The sequence below is a fragment of the Haplochromis burtoni genome, unplaced genomic scaffold (genome assembly GCF_018398535.1).
Source record: "Haplochromis burtoni strain Fernald_Lab_line unplaced genomic scaffold, NCSU_Asbu1 Contig_6, whole genome shotgun sequence".
Lineage (NCBI taxonomy): Eukaryota > Metazoa > Chordata > Actinopteri > Cichliformes > Cichlidae > Haplochromis > Haplochromis burtoni.
In genome coordinates, this window is record NW_024582367.1 from 5521871 (window position 1) to 5543703 (window position 21833).

The 21833-nt window shown below is 40.8% G+C and overlaps 3 protein-coding genes across 6 annotated transcripts; 2 read left to right on the forward strand and 1 right to left on the reverse strand.

Annotated features, from left to right (window-relative positions):
* Positions 1 to 32: 32 nt before the first annotated feature.
* bicral (BRD4 interacting chromatin remodeling complex associated protein like) lies at positions 33 to 9918 on the reverse strand. 4 transcript variants are annotated; one of them, XM_042224195.1, is made up of 13 exons: positions 9690 to 9917; positions 7543 to 7606; positions 7343 to 7388; positions 6998 to 7046; positions 6821 to 6886; positions 3832 to 5100; positions 3690 to 3747; positions 3557 to 3597; positions 3411 to 3460; positions 3171 to 3316; positions 2980 to 3074; positions 2790 to 2892; positions 33 to 2699 (listed from the first exon to the last, which is right to left on the reverse strand). In XM_042224195.1, exons 3-13 carry the CDS (start codon positions 7381 to 7383, stop codon positions 2224 to 2226), a joined length of 2394 nt encoding a protein of 797 aa, XP_042080129.1. In that variant the 5' UTR covers positions 7384 to 7388; positions 7543 to 7606; positions 9690 to 9917; the 3' UTR covers positions 33 to 2223. The 4 variants fall into 4 exon arrangements, with proteins under 4 accessions (XP_042080129.1, XP_042080132.1, XP_042080122.1 ...); XM_042224198.1 differs by lacking the exon at positions 7543 to 7606 and having other exon boundaries at positions 9690 to 9918; XM_042224188.1 differs by having other exon boundaries at positions 7343 to 7606; positions 9690 to 9918.
* An 895-nt stretch (positions 9919 to 10813) lies between these two features.
* On the forward strand, positions 10814 to 12136 carry tbcc (tubulin folding cofactor C). The gene has a single exon (XM_005913526.3). It carries the CDS (start codon positions 10935 to 10937, stop codon positions 11976 to 11978), a length of 1044 nt encoding a protein of 347 aa, XP_005913588.1. The 5' UTR covers positions 10814 to 10934; the 3' UTR covers positions 11979 to 12136.
* A 120-nt stretch (positions 12137 to 12256) lies between these two features.
* On the forward strand, positions 12257 to 21399 carry prph2a (peripherin 2a (retinal degeneration, slow)). Its single transcript, XM_005913525.3, has 3 exons — positions 12257 to 15465; positions 16795 to 17041; positions 20178 to 21399. The coding sequence occupies exons 1-3, from the start codon at positions 14885 to 14887 to the stop codon at positions 20379 to 20381; spliced, it is 1032 nt and encodes a 343-aa protein (XP_005913587.1). The 5' UTR covers positions 12257 to 14884; the 3' UTR covers positions 20382 to 21399.
* Positions 21400 to 21833: the final 434 nt, after the last annotated feature.

Sequence of the window (21833 nt, forward strand, 5' to 3'; positions counted from 1 at the left end):
AATAATTTTCTTAAGTTTTTTTCTTTACATTCTCTTTTTCTTCGTACAAAAATTATAAATATTTTGTGTCTAACTTTTTTTATACAAAACAACAAACTATACAAATCAAATGGGACAATGAAAATGAAGGCAGAAAACGCATCTCTGCACAAAAAAAAAAGAAAAAAAATGATGATGATAGGGGAGAAAAAGCACAGTTTGTTCCTACCAGGCTCTCAAGACCATGATATGCATTCTGATAACACAATAGTTTACAAACACTGGGTATGTCCCTATTTTGAAAGTCTAAAGTGAACATCCTTGTAGATATAAGTGCTATAGAGGCACAAAATCTTGCAGCAGTCGCTTGGAGGAGCAAATGCAAAATCTCACTTGACCCTCACTTGTCATTTGAGATTTGCTTTCAAAGCAAACAGCCCAGTTTTTCTCGGAAAGAAGAGGTCTGCAAGAGCTGAGGCAGAGATGCAGGCAGGCTGCCATGGCCACTGGCACTTAAATTAAAAAAGGGTCTTCTATCATCCCATATGAAAGGCCTTCAGTCTGTTTGTGTGGTCTATTAGCAAGCATATTTCACATACATGCTCATAGGAGAAAGGTGGTGCTGTCCAGAATCAACCCTGAGAGCATTTAATCAGGGCTTTTGTGTTGTTGCAAAAACAGAAGTAGAGGGACATTATTTAGGACTTTTAAGTCTTGGTTTAATAAAACAAAAACATAATCATTCTGAGTTCAGAGGAAACACTACAGGTTTTTTTTAAATAATTAGCCACAGAGCTGGTGAGACAAATGACGGGGATTCTGGATGAGACCACAGTCTCTCCTAATAATTTTGGTTGTGCTGCTGAGAAGGAAAAGAGCGAAAGTGTGAGAAAACTATCCCAGGGAACTAAGAAAACGCTTGGCAATAAAGTCAAAAGTATCGCAATCACACTACCAAACTACAGGAAATCAGTGTGTATGGTTGCCAATTAACACACATACACACACACACATTGACGTGTCAGGGTAGTAAAGCATAGAGAGAAAGATATGATTCATATATAATTATATGCAAAAGGCAAACAAACATACATACAATCAATGACCCTCCTGGGTCATTTAAACTGCTGACAGTATTGTCACGTTCTCAACGCTGGGGAACACATAACAACAAACAAAAACAGTCCTGTTTCTTTCAATGTCATTTAAAAGAAAAAAAAAGTTCAGAAAATTTAACATCTCTTCCTCAATCTGAGGACGTAGCTCCACAGACACAAACTCACTGTGAAATGATGAAGGTGGCAGAGATCTACAGATATGTCCTGTGTCTGTGTCGGGACTTGCATACCTTTAAGGTACAAAAGAAAATGAAAAAGGTGACTTAAGCACAAAAAAAGCATTGTAACACTACCATATGTGTCAATGGGACTAGTTTAACTGGCTTCTAGTGTGATTAAGAGGTTGTCCTTGTTACAGGCAGCCAAAAACACAAAAGCAGGCAAAAAGATTTTGGTTCTCTTTGACGTGTCCATCCAGTTCAGCCCAGCATACACCGCATATTGACTAAAGCCTTGTGTTTATATAGTTCCTGAAATAGGCCACAGTATGTTTAGTGCAACTTGCCTGTTTGAAGGTATCTCTACTGAGCTTAGATGTGAGGAGATCTACACCTCTCAACCATGAACTACTTGTACAAAAGCAACTGTTTGGTGCTTAGATGTAGAAAGAACAGAAATAAATGGATTTTCTGATATTTAGAGCTTCTTCATGTAAACACTTCCATATAAAAACCTACAATTAGGCACAGAGTCCCTCCTCCTCATCTCTCTTGTTCGGCATAGGTAGTGGGGTGGGGAATAAACAATAAACTGGCAAAAAGTATTAACTAGTGTGTGAAGAGAGGGACACTCTTGCATTCAGTCGCAAACCCTACCACTGTAAAATAAACAAAAGAACATTTTGCATCTGTTAGTACATTGCATTGCACACATTCCCGGGTCTTTATAGGTAACTGTAAGTGCATGTGTTCACGTAACACCTTTACAGACTAACTGACTTCAACATAAAATCCCCCTAAAATAACCCAAGGCAAACTACGTACATGCTACATGGCTGTGTACCACTAAGAACACAGACCTGAAAGAAGAGTTAGCCTCTCTTCACACAGGGGACATAAAGAAAAAGAAATGCACATACAAAAAAGAAGTAGAAACCATACATTGGGTGTAATATGGTTTATACATCTTAACATTCCAGGATGCTGTTGACTGCTGCCTCAAGAGCAGAATCTGTGTCAGGGTGAGGGGGTGAGGTGAGCTGAGGGGTATATGGAGGCTGCACAGGGTGGTGAGACACCTGGTAGTTTGTCGGGCCTCCTGACAATGCTGGGAAAGGTGAGGGTTTATTATGGGGGCAACTATTGGCAGCAATCAGGCTGTTGTTGCTGATGCCGCTGGGTCCGTAGAGTTGCTGGGATCTCTTCATTTCCAGCACGTTCTTGCTTTCGAAGTGTGGTGGATGAAGTCTCTCTGTTGAGCCAGGTCCTACAGGCTCACTCCCTCCTGGGTCTTCATAACCAGGCTGGGAGTCTGTTCTGTATGGTGGCTCCATAGAGCCTTGTTCTGACTCATTCCATTTATAGCTGGATATAGGCTGAGGCGGGGAAGGGGCTTGGAAAAGTTTGGATTTCGTCCCACAACAGAACTCCTCCAAGAAACTGTCTACAAACCAGACAGGGCAAAGTGTTAAATCAAAGTTAACTGAAAAGGGAATATTAGTTCACAATGGGATTCACTCCAATTCTGTTTTACCTGGGTCCACTAGTACCATGCGTTTGTCTTGTATCAAGGTGCTGCGCTCCTCTTGGTTGAAAGTCCTGTCGATCATCACCATTTCTGAGGACGGACTGAAACGCTGCACAGAAGAGTGAGGTTATGCTGTTAGCCCTGTGCATTTCCTAACATCCCTCACATCTAGTCATTAACTAGCGCGTGCACCTACCTCAGCTTCCACCATCAGTAGTCGCCTGTATTTGTTTACCATCCCCTGTGTCCTCATCAGCACCTGAGTTGCAGCTGCTTCAAATTCCTCATCCACTGGAAATTCAAAACACAACACACTTCTTATATTAAAAACAACAACTTTAATTCCGTAAAAGACTTGGGGTGAATCTAGTATTGTCATGACTGTACCCTGGGAGAACTCGTCCGGGCTGGGTGGAGCCCCCTGGAACACGTGGTACGGGATAAGTCTCAGGAGTGCGTCATCAACTGAAGTGAATCGACGTCGATCTGGGGTCTGAACTGCAACATGATCCTTCCTCACCTGCTGTAAAATCCTTTAAAAATAAAAGAGAAAGACACAAGTTTGTTAAATGACTGAAAGACAAAAGCACAACTACACAGGACAGATGGCATGTCAAAAAAACTCACATTTCTCCTTTTGTAAGCGTAGGAAGCAGAGGCCTCTTCTGTGCACTGACCTGTGATGGGGAAGTGTACAAACCAAAGATGTCATTACATTAGATTGTTCCACCTAAAAAAGACACACAAGCATGTAAAACAAACAGCTAACATACCTCAGAGTTTAGTATTGAATCCTGTACCATGGGTTTGATTGCTACAAGAGATCACACAAACAAAGCAACTTTATGAGTCTGAAATTCTGCAGCTTATATTGGAACATATTATATACACTGAAGCCATTGGCACCTCTTTTACCGTGGATGCTGCTGGCATGTGCTTGTTTGAGGGCAGGTGATGAAGAATTCTGAAAAATTTCAAGTAAAAGTTATGTTAGAGAGAGAACAAATAAGGAGAGAGCAAATTAATAAAAAGACTGCCATCTGTATACCTGTCTGTAGTCTTGTTGCTGTGTCACATTACCAGGTAAAGGGGACAGAGAAGTACAGTTCTGGGATGGAGTCACTAGAAGGCGTTGCACGGGAGTAGCCGACGCTTGGCTCTGATTGCAGATCCCTGTTGTAGCCGGGCCAACCAGAGTCAGACGTCCAGGAGCGCATGGTGTCTGCACGGAGGTGGAGCTCGCACAAGAAACTCCCGTCCACATCTGAGTTACACCTCCTCCAACCTGATTCCCGCTTACTACTCCCTGATTCAAAATTAGTGGACCAGCTGTTGGTGCATTGAAGTTCTGCGCTGCAACAATCTGCACTGTGTTTTGACTGGTAATTAGGGGATTTGAGTTGGGGTTGATGGGCCCGTTGTGGATGGTGCTAGATGAAGTGAGAGCCAAGGAGCTGGGTAGCAAGAACTGTCCGGCTGATATATTTGTCAGTGTAGATGCTTGTTGCTGCTCCAGGGGTGGTTGTACTACAATGGAGCCATTAGGTGTGTACTGTCCTGCAGGAGCAGCAGTATTAGTGTTCACTACATTAGTCACGGTGGTGGGAGTGGGCTGAAGACCAAGGCTGTAGACAGTCTGAGACCCCGGTTGGAGGGGTTTAGGCTGGATTGGTCTGACAACAGTCTGGGTCCCTCCTGGGCCTCTCTGTATGATGATATTTTGAAGCGGGATGTTTTTGAAAGGTAAGCCAACTTGGCCTTGGGTGGGAGCAAACACCTGCCCCCCTGTTGTTGTCCCTGTTGGAGCTACAGAAACACCTGGCCTTAGCACGATCTGTGGTGATCTTTCTAAGCTACTCAAAGTCATCACTCCGCCACCTGCACCAAAAGAACCCAACACCTGGATTGGCTGACCAGAACCATTAGGCAGTGACGGCATGCCTTGCAAAAACTGGCCTGCAGAGAACGTAGCAGTTGCAGTCGTTACCACACCTACCCCGCCTCCATAGTTCCCCGAGACCAGCGGGGAGGAGAAGGGAACAGGAGCTTGCACTAGAGTGGGAGCAGGCTGCGAGTCCAGTAAGGCTTCCTGGGCCAGCGTTTGCTCAGTGATATCAGCTTCCAAGAGAGATTTCTGAAGGATGTCAAAGGGCTGGTCCTCTCCCCCGAGATCCACCCCTCCAGGGGAGGTTTCAGGCCCCAGTTCATCCTCAATAAACGAGAGACTGCTAGAGAGTTGGAGGCCTGCCCCGGTCGAATCCTCGCCAAATTCACCCATTGTAGAAGAACCATCTTTGAGGCCAGTGTTGGAGCCAGTCTGAAGGAAGTATTGAGAGAAGAAAATGGAGAACTATTTGCATGTGAACTGCATATCTGATTTCAAAGTCAAAGGCTTCTTTTTATGCCCAAGTTAAGATATCAGGCTAATTTTATTTCAAATATTATTAGCTTTCTGTCAAAAATTGAACATGATTATCTATTATAGAATATAAAATACTAATATAATACTGTATTTCAAAGTTAATAAACACTGTTAGTGTTACAGAAGAACACAAACTGAAAATTCTTTGGTTAGTTCAAATAACAGATATTAATACAAAATAAAATCTCAATAAACCAAACGGTATTCATTATTTTGTATATATTCAAACTGTTCAAACACAAATAAATAGCACCCCCCCCCCCCCAAAAAAAAAAAAAAAAAATTCTATACATACCCTCAGTACAAATTCAAGAAACTATCAATTTAACAGAGCATAAACAAACCAGACATATCCACTCAGCTGTGGTCTGCTTATGCTCCAAGGCAACAAGTAAAGACATTTTAAAAGGCAATACCAGTGCAGTACACTCCAACGAAGTGGACAGTGAAGCTTATATATGGGTCAGATGCGCGATTTGACCACAAATCCGATGTGGCAGTGAAGTATGACACCGCTTGTTCAGCTGTCTCTCTGCACTCCTGTGCAGCTGGGAAAAGGTGTTGTTTGTCCACAGCCCAGAGACTGGTAATGAGGATCAGGTCCTTTCATCACCAGCCTAAATTTGACATTTTTAACTGTCGTTGTGAGATCACTGTCCCTCTTCATTTTCTGTCATACCGCAAACAAATGGTAAATGGCCTGTATTTATATAGCACTTTACTAGTCCCTAAGGACCCCAAAGCACTTTACATATCCAGTCATCCACCCATTCACACACATTCACACACTGGTGATGGCAAGCTACATTGTAGCCACAGCCACCCTGGGGCACTGACAGAGGCGAGGCTGCCGGACACTGGCGCCACCGGGCCCTCTGACCACCACCAGTAGGCAACGGGTGAAGTGTCTTGCCCAAGGACACAACGACCGAGACTGTCCAAGCCGGGGCTCGAACCGGCAACCTTCCGATTACAAGGCGAGCTCCCAACTCTTGAGCCATGATCGCCCACAAACAAGTGTCTAGAACTGCAAACTCCCGTACTGTGTGTGCACTGTATTTTTCAGGTAATTGCAGATAAACTGTGCATTGTGCTGGGATAGCACTGCTTCAGATCTAAAAGCGATTCATGATGTTACCTGCCTTTGTCGAAACATGCTACTCTGTGTCTTTGTCGATCTTTAAACGGTAAGAATATCTCCACAATACCGAATTCCCTTTAACAGAGTCTTGGACACTGTGCACTGGGGCTCTTGTTTTGTAATGCTGTAGCTGACGTTTTGAACATTTTTTCTTTTATCTCACTCACACTTCTAACGTAGTGCTCTGTACTGCTGTGTATGTGTGTGACGACCTAAATTGACATGGCTTTAACTCTGCTCCAACCACGATTGGTTCAGTGTAGAGCTATTGTCATCGTTCTTTTGTCTTGTCTGTCAAAAAAATGGACGGAATGAGTTCGATTGACTTTTTATTAATCGTTACTCATATTTCTGTTGAGGAAAAGTTATCCCTGGTAGTTATCGTTATCATTTTATCATCCACTCCTAATGATGAACTGTAACAAAATGTCCTTGTGGTTTGGCTTGGATCAAGGTAATCATAGGTATACTCACGGTGTCGTTACCAAAGAGGGATCCATCAGACCCATAAGCTGCGTTTGTTACATCATCCTCCTCAATCTGCAGGAACAAAAGACAAGCGAGTGAATGGACTTGGGTAATTCTGGTGTTTAAGGAACATTTCTAAGGAAGTCATTCAGACAAACTCTGAATTCTCCAAGTGTCACTCACAGACTTGCTGTTGCTGCCATGGAGATAGTCATTCAACGCATCTACATCTCTGAAAAAGATAAAGAAGCAACATCTTTAGCAGTTTCTTTTTATTTGTGTCACTATCTGTGGTTTTAAAGTTCCCTGACATTTGCTTTACTACATGTGTCTTGTGCTTATGACCATTAAAATATTCACTTCCCTTATTCAATGAAAGATTTAAAACCAAAAAAACAGATCTTGCAGATAGTTGTGGCACTGATTTTAAAGGCAACTATATATTCACAAGTATAAAACTGTATGGCCCGGGGTGTGGCAAGAAGAACTCGAATCTTAGTGCAGATTTTATAATCTTATAACGTTTACCCTAAAATATCCAGAAGACGGCGATCGTCATCATCATCCATGACACCTGAAAGAGTATGGAAGGCCATCAGATGAGGACATGGGACACGCTAAGGTCTAATCACTGAACAGTGGAGTAAAAAAAACTTGTTTTTGTTTTACTCTAAAGTAGAAGTGCTTGAGCTCTAAATGGCTGGCATGTTTTTAGACATTTCACTCACAGGTTTCCAGCAGGAAGCATGGGCTCAGTCATTTAACACCCTTTCTTTCCTGCAAAAGGCTGGGCTGCAGAGTGAGAAACTTCATTTAGTAGAACTACATAACTGGACATGTATGTCTGATAAGGGGCGTAAGACAGTGCAGGCAGGTGCTAGATAAAAGAATGGTTCAAGTGTGAAACAGGGGTGTGGACAGGAAGTTGGGAGGGGGGGGGGTACATATTTGCTATTCAGTACATAAGGACAGAATGGCCTTCATCCCCTCCTACAAATGCTTAGCTATGACAAACTCCCACCCATAAAGCTTCTCTGCTGTCCCACATTGGTTGTCTTTCCAGTGTGCAGAGTGAAAAAGAGTATTTGAGTGTAAATAACCCCACCCTGCAACATTTATACATTATAGTTCTGGTTGATGTTCTGGGTTTCATCTCTCCATTGAAAGAGGTATTGGCTTTATGTTGTGTCAGTCAGTCAGCTTGGTGCTACTTAATAATAGGGGGTTTAGGGGTTGTTGTTTTTTTTAATGGCACTTAAAAGATTCAATATCTGTAAGTAAATGGTTGTGGCTGCTTTATTTACTGTATCACATAATAATAAAAAAAAAAACTCATGTAATCACTAATAGAGCATGTGAATAAAATGGTTGTATCACATACAATTTTATTTTGCTGTGTGTGTGTGTGTGTGTGTTTGCAGGTGACTGGGGAAATGTAGGTTTTGTTTTCCCATGAAAGGCGACTGCAACTCTACAAAATGGCTGTTACCATGCCATAGGCTGTCTTTACAGCAGAGCCACGTTGAGCCTCCATCTTTGGTTGAGCGAGAACAAAGACAGGACAGGGCTGCTGCACAAATTAGGCCGTTTACACGGACCGTGTTTGGAGTTTAAAGCAAAAACAACGACCGCATGAGCGATTGAAATCGCTGGAAAATCACGGTTGTTTTTTGTGTGTGTCCACAGCAAATAACACGACATTTTCTCGTCGAGCAAACGAGTGTCCTTTATCCTTCGAAACTTGTTACAGAAAACCATGTCGAGATTCCGAGACAAAAACAACGGAAACTAAGCCATAAACACTTCACAAAAAAAGGCATCAAATACGGGCTGTAAAAATCTATATTATCCAATTAAATCCAAGGTGCAAAAAGTTAACGTTTACAAGCGTTCACCTCAAATTGTAATGTTAGCTACATTTAAAATGAAATGACCGAGCTGTTTATGCTGGCCAGAATAATAACCTTTAAAAAAATGTGATCTAGCTCGATATCGCCAGATTTGCATCTTTAATGCCAGTTTTGATCAAACTGGCATATTTCTGGCGCATTTCTTGTTGCATTTTTTGCCTAATTTCGAGCTCAAATTCACAACCACCAGCAAATCCAGGACAGCACGTGCGCTTCGACGCAAATCCACGGCTAGTCCCCGCCGTTAAAGCCGCACAAAAACACGGCTAATGTACAGCTTGCAAGTTTTATTTCCAAAAATAGACTGAATCGACAGAGAGTGATAATCGCATTCAAGCAGCACAAAACGCCCGTCGTCGCTGACGTGCTCTTTCTTTCTCTGTTGGGGAAGGCTTTCATTTGTCCTCTATGTGGCTCGTCTGCCAGCATGAAAAACGTCACATTTTGCCTCGATATAGCCGAATCGACGCGTTTCAACCCGGGACTTTTGTCCTCAGTCCGTGTCCTGCTCGGGTCTTTAACTCAGCGGCTCCGCCACATTTTTAACTTTAAATATCGGCCTGCGCTGGTTAGCTAGCCGCGGCGTCGATGACGACGCCTATTTTGAAAGCCAGAATCCGTCGAAAAGGGCTAAAACCGCGTCGAGCCATAAATATTTATCCCGATTAGCATAACATAAAGACGACTCAAAAAGAGGCAAACCCTTTTACTCCTGTCTCACTCCTTCTTGAAACCCAATATCTCCATTTGGCAACTTTTAATTTGCTCCCCCCCTCCTTCTCCTCCTCCTCCTTCTCCCTCTCCCACTCATATATTTTTCTCACTGTCCCTGCTCTGTCTCGGATAGATTTTTCTCTCCGCTCAAACTCTCTTCCCTCCCTGAAGGAAGGGAGGAAGGAGGTTGTGTGTGTTTTTTCCTTGAAATTTTTATCACAAAATTATAATACACTCAAAGGGAAACTCACCGTCATGAAAAAGCAGTGCCTTGTCAACGGGGTTTCCTCGCCATCACCGCACGGGTTGTTGTTGGGGTAGTGCACACAGCGAAATCAGCGGTCCTCAACGACTGCATATGGCTCCATGCATTTGAATACGAAACCTTAAAAACAACCGCAAATAATTAATAACAATTTTTAATGCTTATGTGAATTATAATTACATGTGGCTCTGTCTTTATAAATAGCGGATAAACGTTATTACACTTAATCACTGCCAACGGTAGAGGGCGGGCCTTTGTGTGTGCCACACCTGGATGTTGCTCAGGTATGCCTAGTTACCTGCTGAGAAGCCTATTTCGTATTCAGAAAGCAGTCAGACTTTATAAGAAAGCAAAGCGTTTACATTTATTACACTTATTGTTTTTTTTATATGTAATTCAATCGCATTTTACACACACTTTCGAGTAAAAATAATATTTCTTCCACCTTCTAGTGTTGTATGTGATGTCTTTATTATAAAAACGTTAAAGAAAATATTATTTAAAAAAGAAGTTCAGTGTAAATACCTCATATTTCTATACATAAACACTTATTGTAAATGGTCTTTAAATGTATTTGTTGTCTATATCTGTAATGTGTTTCACAAAAACCACACTATAAATATGGGTAAACTGTAGGGAGCAGGGTAGATAAAATGAAGGTGATATGAAAAAAAATTAAAAGGTTATTTGAAATATATAAATATTTCATTGAAATATATAAATATAAAACGAATGGAAATATAAAAAGAAATTAAATAAATAATGCAAATGTTCAAGTATTTACTGTTCTTTATTTTGTTTTACTTTAAAATGATGAAAGAAACATTTTGGTCGAGCAGTATCATTAAATGCGTTTTATTAATAATACACATACATATTAATATAATACTATATTCTATTACACAGAGGCTAAAATAAGCTCACTTGCTATAATTAGCCAGTCACTGGCTTCAAATATTTTGTTTCATTTTGTTCAAAAGGCAAAGAAGTCTGTCGAAGCTTATAAAGAGACCAAATGTAGAAGAAATTATACAATTTTGTGGTTAAATTGCAGGTTTTATTTCATCTTTGAAAAAGAAAAAAATATATATATATATATATATATAGTTTTTAAAATTAGCTTAAAAACTCCGATGCAGCAGGTGGCGGTGTGCCACAGTGTTTATGTTGGCTTTGCGAAAGTCACGAATAAGAGGGTCATCACTTCCGACACAATTATCAGTGCGACAATATGGCAGCGGTGATTGAAGGTAACGAGGAAAGTGGGTTTTCTGGCGAAAGTGGGGCGGCCAGGATACAAGAGCGACTTCAGAAGCGGCACCAGGCAAGGATCGAGGATGCCGAGCGGAGGAAGGAGGCTAAAGAGAGCCATTCTGTCGCCGAGGAGAAGAGCGAGTATTTCTCCAGCGCCTTCAACAGGGAGCGGGCGTGTATAGAGGAGCTACTGTCCAGCTGTTCCGGAGCTGAGCGCGCTGTGGTGACTGAGAAACTAGAAGAGGCCACGACCAAAACTCTCCAGCTGCAAAAGTTTCTGAATGACAGTATGCAGTTTCTAACGCAGTACGAGCTCAGGCAAGCCCAGGCTGCTCTCCAGAAACTCCAAACCTCGCTGTCTGAGACCAAAGAGGAGGCTTTGCCCAGGAAGAAGTTTGCCTTTCGAACTCGCACCAAGGCAACAGATAAAGCCTCTGCACAAGACGCTCATCCCCTTCCCCGTGATGAAGGCACACCTGCAGAGACAGGTAGGACCCAGGTGGATGGAGCAGCACCCGCCGAGCAGTGCGGCTTCTCCAACATGACCAGTGAGTTTCTGACCAAGACGGCTGAAGAGATCCAAAAACGAGATGTGCTTCTCACTCACCTGACCAACTGCAAAGTCCATCTGTTCGGCTCCCCTAGCACGCTGCACCTGAAACACATCGACAGCTGTGAGATCCTGTGCGGGCCGGTGTCCAGTTCAGTTTTTGTAGATAATTGCAGAAACAGCGTGCTGGCCTTTCCCTGTCAGCAGCTGCGGACCCACAACACAACCGACACACAAGTGTATCTGCACGTCACCAGCCGAGCCATCATAGAGGACTGTCACGGAGTGAGCTTTGCCCCGTTCACATGGTCCTATCCCACCCTGGAAGAGGACTTCACTGTGTCTGGGCTGGACCAGGCCCGAAACAACTGGACTCAGGTGGATGACTTCAACTGGCTTGCTGCTGGGACACCTTCCCCAAACTGGACTGTTATTCCAGAAGCAGACAGAAAAGCCAACTGGGACTCCTAGAATGGGACTTTTAATGACCTAATGCACTAAAACAAATGATAGTAGAAATTTTACATGATCTGCTTGCGGCCAGAATGCACATTTAATGTCCATTTTATTTCATGGATATAATCTTCATTAATATATTTAAATAAAAATTCACTTAATTTGGACTGTTACTGTGTTTTGTTTTGTTTTTGTTTGTTTTTCCAAAATAAGTCTAATTCTTAAGAGTCTAGGGTCAAAGTCAGATTTCAAGTAGTTTGGTATTGGGACAGGCTGAGCTTTTCAGAATCACTTGTTTTACCTAACAGACCAAAACATGAAGATTTTCAGTTTCATGTTATTATTGCAATTCAATAGCTGTCAGATTTTTACAGCTTATATGAAGTTTTGAGTCTATTCACCACATTTATAAAGAGGTGTATAAACAGAAGAAGTATTCATAAATTCATACTGCATGTGTACCTCTTTGGGATTAACTCAGGACATTTTCCAAAATCAAAAATGGTACATAAGGGGAGGAAGAGTAAGATCTGGGAGTATAAAGGGGCCAAAACATACTCAATCATTATCTATGGTCTGCGTTTAGCTGTGGAATTTCATCATCCATATCACGAGGGATGTTTTCACTACTTGGGCAATGCAGGAAATCAAACTGGTTAAGTCTGATCCAACTTTGGATGTCTTTGAAAACCTCACCAGCCATATTTCAGAGAACTCAATAGGTATTCCCTTGTGTAGCTGTTTATGTCATAAACTCCCATGCAGAGGAAAAAAAATACTGCACTGAAGAACAGGTAATATGCAGTTAAAAAACAAGTTTGTGGACATGGGTTAGTCACTGACCCAAGAACAAAGTAGAGCACCCTGTTGCAAATACCCTTCTTACTAATTTACTGATAAAGTTTCAGTAAGACTTGACCAACACTGAAGGAGCTCTAGCTTTCATGTGCTCTCAAAATGTGTTTTCTGATGACCATAAAGTTCAGGTATAATTAATTCGACCATTTTTATATTGAATAATTTTTGCATTGAAATATGTGGGGGGAAAAATGGGAGTAGTGTTTACAGTTAATGTAAAATGTGCATCTTTTGAGAGATTATATAGGTTTTCTTGCAGAAGGAACGGAAAGTAAATTGTTATTACACAAAAATATTAAGACACCAAGTCTGAGATCTTTTATTTTTAAGTCTGTTATAGTTCAGGCTTTGTTTTTATACCGACTCTGCCTTTTAAAATTCCTGCCCACAAAGGTAATGCAAGTTACACAAAATAAAGGAGGAGGGGAAAAAATAGTAAGAAAAGAAAAGATCTCTGTGTTTGTATTTTATTTAAAATGCAGTCTAAGCCATTTAAAAATCCAAAAAATAAGAAGGAAACAAAATAGAATGCTATGGAAAAACGGAAGATAATAGAATAAATTGGCAATATAGAGCTAAATGGCTCCTAAAATTTAATAAAGCAAATAAAATAAAATGGCTTAATAAATGTAGTTAAAACAATCACAGCAAATATCTGATAATATAAAATGTAGTGGACAGTCCAGCTTTGAAATTAAGCGCAATAAAGAGTATTTTCTGCTAAACACGTGTCACATTATCAAGAGTTACTGCATGAGGTAGAGAAGAAAGAGCTTTTGGCAGCTGCTTCCTAAAAATATAGTCGTTCACTCAGGTTGTAGGCAGTATAAGACGCTACTGAATAAACCAGTAGTGCTGTGAAATATTCATTTGGCCAACAGTTTAAATAAATCATTGAATACCTGGTGTTAGCATGACATTCATGTCTATGACAACTGCAAACTTATGATTATAACACATAAATATTGTTAGTGAGACAGCGCTAAACACGCACAAAGATTTGATGAAAGACATTGTGAAAAGAGCATCAGGAGATTGGGCGTTCAGTGTTCCAATTGCATTTGGTAAACATTTAGCAACACTGCAGCTCTCACATCCAGCCACAAGGAGAAAGAAGAATAGACCGTTCAGGGAAAGGCCTGGCTTTGATCAGCATAAGTATCTGGCTCGTGTATGTGCCAGACACTGTGTTGGTTCTAACTGCCAAGATTGCAAATGACAACAAGAACATCAATGAAAGCAATAGAATATTTTTTATCAGCTTGCCAGACAAAGTTTACTGCAAACACTGAATTTTCATGTTTAATAATGTTTAAGCAAAATTTTAATTTGTCCAGTTTGTCACAGTTTGGTCTTGATTTATTAAGCAATTACTTCCAAAGTAAAGTCATAGTGGGGCTTTATTAACTCAGTGTTTTTGATTCGTTGTGAAGACATCTGGTTTGTGTTGAGCTTGTGGACCCCATACCTATGAATGATTAGGCTTTATCATTAGCCCTACTGTCATGTCCATTACCTTTGTCAACCATCTGCTGAAACTTGTGCTGCTCCTGATGTGTTTGATCAAGGCAACCATGACCACATGAACACTCAAACCAATTATGGCCCCTGGCAGCAGCTTACGATCAGGCTCATCTTCTGTAAATTGGATCAGGGTGCTTACAGGGGCTTAGCATGACGTACTGCAACTTTGAGTTTAATCATGAGGATCCCCGGCCATCCTCAACCTCTTTGAGAGAACGCAACATTAGCTTCTCCTGTAAAGGTTTGAAGAAATAAACCCTTTTGAACACTGAAGTTTAGGACACAATGGTGCAGAAGAACCTTTAAAATAAGGATCCGGTGCTGTTCTCCTGAGTTCTTTACAGCGGTTCTTTTGCCATAGGATGGATTACAGTCTGAGCTGACTCTTCTGTTCTTTCGGACCAGCCAGAGGACATACTGATTACAAACAAACAGGGAAGTGCAGGTTAGCATACTCAAGAACTTTATCTAAACCGAAGTGGAAATCTTGGAACTCCTGCAGTGTTTTTTACAAGCAAGGACACATCCCAGATTGAAGAATGGCTTTGTTGCCAGTTAAGTTTGATCTGAAAAAGCGAGTAAAGTTGGCTCAGACAGTCTGGTTCATGTACTGGTTTGCTGTGTTGGCCGGCGTGTTGGTCCTCAGCATGGGTCTGTTCTTCAAGATCGAGCTGCGAAAACGCTCTGAACTTATGGACAACAATGAAAGCCACTTTTTGCCCAATCTGCTTATTCTCATGGGTCTAATAGCCTGCAGCATCAACGTCTTTGGAGGCAAAGTGTGCTATGACTCACTGGACCCCGATAAGTTTGCAAAGTGGAAGCCCATGTTGAAGACCTACTTGGTATTCTGTGTGGGATTCAACGCCCTGCTGCTTGTCACGGCCGTGCTGTGTTTCTTGATGAGAATCCCTATGCAGTTCACCCTGGCTGAAGGGTTGAGGAACGGCATGAGGTACTACAAGGACACCGACACACCGGGACGCTGCTACATGAAGAGGACCCTGGACTTGATGCAGATTGAGTTTCGTTGCTGTGGAAATGACAACTACAGAGATTGGTTTGAGATTCAGTGGGTCAGCAACCGCTACCTGGACTTCAGCTCAAAGGAAGTCAAAGAGTAAGTGACAGAGATTTAAAAAAAAAAGTTAAATCCTTTATTGTTGGCCTTAAAAGTTGCAGAGATATTTAATGTGGAAGTAAAATGAATGTGTTTGGATTGCCGTTGAACCTAAGTGCACCAAGCTGCTGAGGTGGGGTGATCTGTGCAAAGTTAGAGTTCAGTATAAGTGGATTTGAAATGAAGGTAGATCAGATCAGGCGTAATACTTACTTTCATCCACTGAGGATTACCATAGCAGAAACGGTGACTGCTATAGTTCATAGCAGAGATGTGTTCTTGGGGTCAGAGAAGAGATCTGGGGGCATTTATATGTGAAGATCTGGACTTTAGTGAATGGTTGCAGAAAAAGATACAGTCAAGTCCCACGAGAAAGCTTTACACTAGCCTGTTTATGTCTCGGCCAACCAGCACCACTTAACTTTTTGTAAACAATTTTGTGTGCCGGGACATAATTAGTGTTTAATCTCCAGGATTACAGTGTCTTGTCCTTCATGAACCAGTGTCTTGTCCAATCAGCAGAGGACATGGCAGCACTCCAGTAACAGCACTGCCAGTCAAAAAAAGTGTAGCCAGAGATGCTCACATTAGCATAAACTAAGGACAACAGCGTTATCATGAAAACAGGAAACAGCTATGCTTTAGAGCTTTCTAATTGGGCAGCATTTGGGGTCAGTGTTGTTGTGGTGCCATTACAGGTTTTTGTTGTACTTATAGATGCAAGATATCACATTCACTGCCAACTTTCTTAGTAACAGTAACTCCAGAATTATTCTACATCATAAAGTCTCTGTGCTTTTGACCAAAAAGTTGTCTGGGTCATAATTCGGAAAGCTCAAGTAGGTGGTGACATTTCTCGAAATAACCGATACATATCTGACACCCCCCAGTTCTTTGTGATCCAATTACACTTGTCTTTCCATTGACCTACTACTCTCAATCATAGTCAAGATCAGCTACTCAGACCGAGCAGTGATTCTAATTTCAGTGTTTGAGTGCCTGCCTTCTTGCTTCTCGCAGTTGTTCAGACCTTAATATGTACTCCTTGAGATAGTTTGAAACAGCAGTGTATGATGGAACATTTTAGCTGACGACTGAATGCCAATTCAGGCTAGCTTTGTGGAGGTTGGATAGCTGATTTAATGTTTTTTATTGTCAAGGTAAGATTGTACTGCAAAGTATAATACAACAACTTTTGACCTGGAGTAATGTATGGATTCCAGTTAAATCTGAACGAAGGGAAGTCTAACACAGGTGTGCTAATTCAAGTAACAGCCCATTCCTGGCCTTTAACATCATCTTCCCCTTCACTGTTCCTCTTCTTCCTAGCCGCATTGGCAGTAATGTTGATGGCCAGTATCTGATGGATGGAGTGCCCTTCAGCTGCTGTAACCCCAGCTCCCCCAGACCCTGCATTCAGGCACAGATGACCAACAACACTGCCCACTACAGTTATGACCACTACACAGAGGATCTCAACGTGTGGAAGCGGGGATGCCGCGATGCCCTGCTGTTCTACTATGGTGGCATGATGAACACCATCGGAGCCCTGGTGATACTGGTCACTATGCTGGAGGTCAGTGCCACAGACTTACTTAAATATATTAACTGAAACAATGTTCACTTCTTAGTTGGAAAATGTAGCTCTTTCCAACTTCATTTAAAAGTTAGAACAATCCCATGCACTATCCACTGCATGGAGGAATGGAGATCGTGCATAAATGTCTAATTAAGTCTTCTACTGCAACATTGTCTCTGTCTAATATTGGTTTTGCAAACAGTATGTCCTCATTAATCTATTCACATGGAAAGAAAATAAACAATAGAGGGGACTGCTTGAGAGCTCTTGAGTGTTTCAGTTGTAGTGGGCGTTTTTTTTTAAATACCCCAATTGCAGAAGTGACCTTAATGCACAAAATATTGTTGTTGTCACACCTATTACAGAAAAGTATATATTTCCATGTCCACTGGTGGAAGGCTTGTTTGAAGATACAAACAGCTGGTCTTGGCATGTCAATATCTAGAAATAGCAACAGCCTTGCTGATAGCTAAATTGAAGCCAGGCAGGTGTGTTAGTCATTTTAATCAGAAATACAGAGTTCTTTGGAGCACTACTCTAGCCTTGAAATCTGTTGGTGGAGCCTACAATAGAAACAACTGATAGGAAAATGGGCACCAGACAATGTTTTCCCATATTCCCAATGGGCTTAACATCCCAAGAATTCTGAACAGGGAAAAGCCTCATTTGAAATGAGAAATAGTCTGGAAAATTGTTATGTTCAGAAAAATAATACAGATAATTCAGCCTATTCGATCTGACAAATCAGAGATATTTATGTGTCTAAGTGTTTTCTAGCAGTACTTCCCATTTTTTTTTATATCAACAAAGACAAATTGGTTAGTCTGGCAACTGGTTAACCTCCCCTTCTGTCCTTAACCTATGACTTCAGTCCAATTCACTTCCATGCAGTAGGTTAGACAGTCTCTAACAGGCCTAGCAATACATTTCAATTTGCAAGAGTCACTTTGAAGAACAATTGGAACTAAATATGTTGATTTTTTCTTCAAGGCAAATCAGTTCTCAGTTTACTTTTTACTGAAATTCTCGAGTTACCTCATCACATTTGCTCCAGTTGCATAGTGGGCCTAAAACAATAGATACCAACTTATAACATTCCTGCACACATTAAGGACAGCAGCTTCCCTTCTCAGCAGATAAAAGTAACAACAGCCTTCTTAAGTCACAAATATTGTACCTGTATCCGACTAGATTTTAATCATTTTCAGTTAAATGACTGAAATTGAGAGAAAGTCTTTAATGTCCAGCTAGTAGGAAGTCAGGTGAATAAACATGCAAAGCCTTGACCTAGTTGGCATTTCTTCCATCAGTTTCCTCCATCCCTGCTTCTTCCCTTCTTTCCACAGTCTGCCCACGCTATCAGTAATACCCACTTACTGCATCTCTTTCCCAAACACCGCTATCCTCTTTACCTAAATATATTTTCTCCTGCCCTACTATCGAGATACCCTGTGCCACCTTTGGCACGATTTAGCTCACCTGCGGTTTCTCACCTGCTACTTTCTACCTAAATCCTGTAACAGCCATGTGTGTCCTCTTTCCTCTCTTTAACTTTCTCCTTGGCCTCCACAGCCAACATCTGTGGTTGTTTGTAAAGCCAAAATATCTGCCTATGATTATGCAGAACAAATAGACATGTACAGGTGAATCCTTGAAGCCAGTGACCACAGCGATGATATAAATTGTTTGGGTTCCTGCATCACCTTGAGGAGACAGTAAATAGAGCCATACAGATAACATCTTTGCTCCAGAAATCCAGCAGACAATTGTTTGTTGTAAAAACACAGCTTCAGCTAATCAGATGCACGCTCGGAGGAATCCTAGATTTAAAAGAGGAGTTACGCAAGCATCTCTGTGCCGACACATATGGGTTAATCTGCAAGAGGTGACAAGGAAATACTTATTTCCAGGAGTCTGATCTCCTGATCTGATGTCTCCATTTACAGTAACTGGATCTTAACTGTCCTAATGAGATGTTAGCCCTATAGGCTATAGATTACTTCAAGAATTTAAAAAAGCTCCTAATTTCATTTTCCTTGCTTGAATATTTGCCTTAACACAACATATTTGCAGTATATTACACAATTTCTGACTCAGATACATTTATTGAAAGATGTAAAGTTGTATCATCTTTTCATGTCCTACTTATAAAAACCATGCAAACATTTCTAAGCATTTAGAAGATATTCAAAATAATAGCTGAAGATTTTTTCTAATTATTAGTGAAACTGGAGTTCTGAATTTAATATTATTACACTGGAAAACATCAGATATTTTCCATTTTTGCTTTAAAATTTAATTAAAGGATTTATTAAATTATCTGAAAGAGCATTACTTAAGCTGAAATGTAATTAATAATCAGAATTGTTATGCTGCAGCAGATTTTTAGCATCCATGAGTGCTAAAATTCACTACGTACAACTGATGCATTACAGTGGACCTATTATACCTGGTTTGTTAAATTAAAGACAACTACATAGCGGAATTATAAGAATGAGGTCATCCCACATCTGCACTGAATGCTCCATTTTTATACTTTTGGATTTGTGTGATGTCTTAAAGAGGGGATATTCAAATGTGGGCATCCCACACAAACAGCACAGTCTGTGAACACCGCCTATTACTCCAATCTTCTGCTTGGGCAGGGCAGCCAATCAGAGAAAATCATGCATCATGCAGCACCAAGACCCAGTAGAAGATGAAAAATTTTTTTTTTAGCTGAAACAAGCAATGTTATTTAAGTATATTCCAAGAATAAAATATGGAACTATAGATGAGTAGAACAGGCCCATTAATTTGGAACTGAGCAATGGTGATACTTTTCCTTTGCTCTGATTTGAAACTTCCAGTAATGATGAGAATACAGATTTTTGTCTAGATATCCTCTGATAATTAGCTAATTGTCTTGATAATATTATGTTCTAAACCGCAAACAACATTTGTTTAACTTCAATGCAATGTCTTCCTTCATATACGGTAATATCATTTTTCCATCTTTCTGATTAAACTGGAATTTCAATCAAATTATTGTAGCACAAGTGTATAATAAATTCCCTTCTTAAACGTTTTCTTTCATGTGGCATGGCTACATTTCACATTAAGTTTATCAGATCTGTGTTCCTGTTCCTTGCAGGCTAGTGTGACTGTGGGCATGCAGTATGTCCACAGCTCCCTGTGTAACCTTGCTAATCCGGAGGATCCAGAGAGCGAGAGCGAGGGCTGGCTCCTGGAGAAGACAGTGAAGGAGACGTTCACTGACATCATGGACAAAATGAAGTCCATGGGCAAAGGCATCAAGGTGGAGGAGGGTGAGCCAGTGGTTGAAACAGTGAGCTGAGCTAGCGCCACCTGAACAAACTGACCCCACTCCCACCTGAGGAGAAAATCAAAGACATGTGAGATTTTTCTACCAGCATTTATTTTGTAGGCCTACTCATATATTTGGTTATGAACTCATTAGAAATGGACGTGAAAAGATCATATTACATATTCATACTTTGATAAATAGCAGCTGGATGGGTTTTTAGTTTTGGTTTTCCCCAGTAAAACAACCACCAGCATGGTTTTTGGTTTTTTTGTTTGTTTTTGCACCAGCATGTTTTTAATTAGGTTTACAGTTCTTCTTTCTGACACTTTGTGCATTTTTTTCTCCAAAAAAAGTGCAAAGTTATAAAACAAGTAAATGTTATATGTATTGAAAGCATGTAATTTTCTCCTTTATTTTGCTGTCACGTAGTTTGGCGGGGATGGTGGTTGCTATGCAATCCCCCCCTCTCATGGAACCCAATGGTGCAGATTGAAGATATTTAACTCAGGTTTTGCAATGTTTTATTTTTGCTAACCCGTCTAGGCTACTTTATAGTCAAAGCAGACAAATTAACCCCTCTGACTTGCTTCCATTTATACTCCAGTTCGCTGGATAAGCAGCTGAGATGGAGTATAATTTTCAATTAAATGAATCAGTCATGCATGAACAGTGCAACACATGGATCAAGACTCAGCATGGGAATCAGGAGGTTCAGAAACATGGGGTGACTCCAAACCTGTGGCCTGAAATTGGCAGCTAAATCTTGGTTCCTGACCCCTGTACTGTAATCTCAGATCCTCTTTGATATTTCCCTAGTGCATTCAGTATCTGTATATTGACATGTGTATGTACAGTATATAACTTTGTATATGACGTAGAAAAGATGAAAAATTACTTTTTTAAAAGAATGTAATTAAGTTGAATCTTTTATTTGAATCAATGTAAAGTTGTTTTTCTTTTTTCCAAATAATTTTCTTGGCTTTGTGTGACTGTGTAGAGGAGAGATTATGCTGACTGTATACGCGAATAAAGGATATTAGAGACGACATACAGCAGTGCAATGATGGTGTTGTGTTGTCTCGACCTTGAGTCATGAGGCATGCTGTGAGTGCCACTGGGTTCCTTATTAAGCCAATAGGATAAGGCCTATTAAGGTATTAGTGCTTTCACATGGCCATGGGATGACTTTTCACATGTCCAATGTAAGGACATGTGTGTACAGTATGTGTGTGTGCTTGAGGAGGAGCTATGCACGGGATGCATTCTCAAGAAACATGCAACAAATGTTACTCTCACTTGTTCTTTTCTTTGGTTTTATGCACTTTTTGTGACTTAAACCTACTCTAAAATGAGGTTTGACTTCAGAGGGTGCAAGTCGGAAAATCCTTTGATCTCTTTGGTTGATATATTGGTAAATAATAACCTGTAAGGTACTCTTTATCCATCCTGTTGAAACTAAATCCGCTAATAACGTGTGTATCT

Bases quoted from the DNA above. Each gene is read 5' to 3' on its own strand.
- bicral (XM_042224188.1), bottom strand. From the start codon at position 7,410: ATGGCCTTCCATACTCTTTCAGGTGTCATGGATGATGATGACGATCGC. The intron at 6,887-6,997 runs GTGAGTGACACT...TTGTTCCTGCAG, and splicing joins ATGGCAGCAACAGCAAGTCT to ATTGAGGAGGATGATGTAAC. The intron at 3,748-3,831 runs GTATACAGATGG...GAAATTTTTCAG, and splicing joins AGCAACAAGACTACAGACAG to AATTCTTCATCACCTGCCCT.
- prph2a (XM_005913525.3), top strand. From the start codon at position 14,885: ATGGCTTTGTTGCCAGTTAAGTTTGATCTGAAAAAGCGAGTAAAGTTG. The intron at 15,466-16,794 runs GTAAGTGACAGA...TCTTCTTCCTAG, and splicing joins AGCTCAAAGGAAGTCAAAGA to CCGCATTGGCAGTAATGTTG. The intron at 17,042-20,177 runs GTCAGTGCCACA...TGTTCCTTGCAG, and splicing joins TACTGGTCACTATGCTGGAG to GCTAGTGTGACTGTGGGCAT.
- tbcc (XM_005913526.3), top strand. From the start codon at position 10,935: ATGGCAGCGGTGATTGAAGGTAACGAGGAAAGTGGGTTTTCTGGCGAA.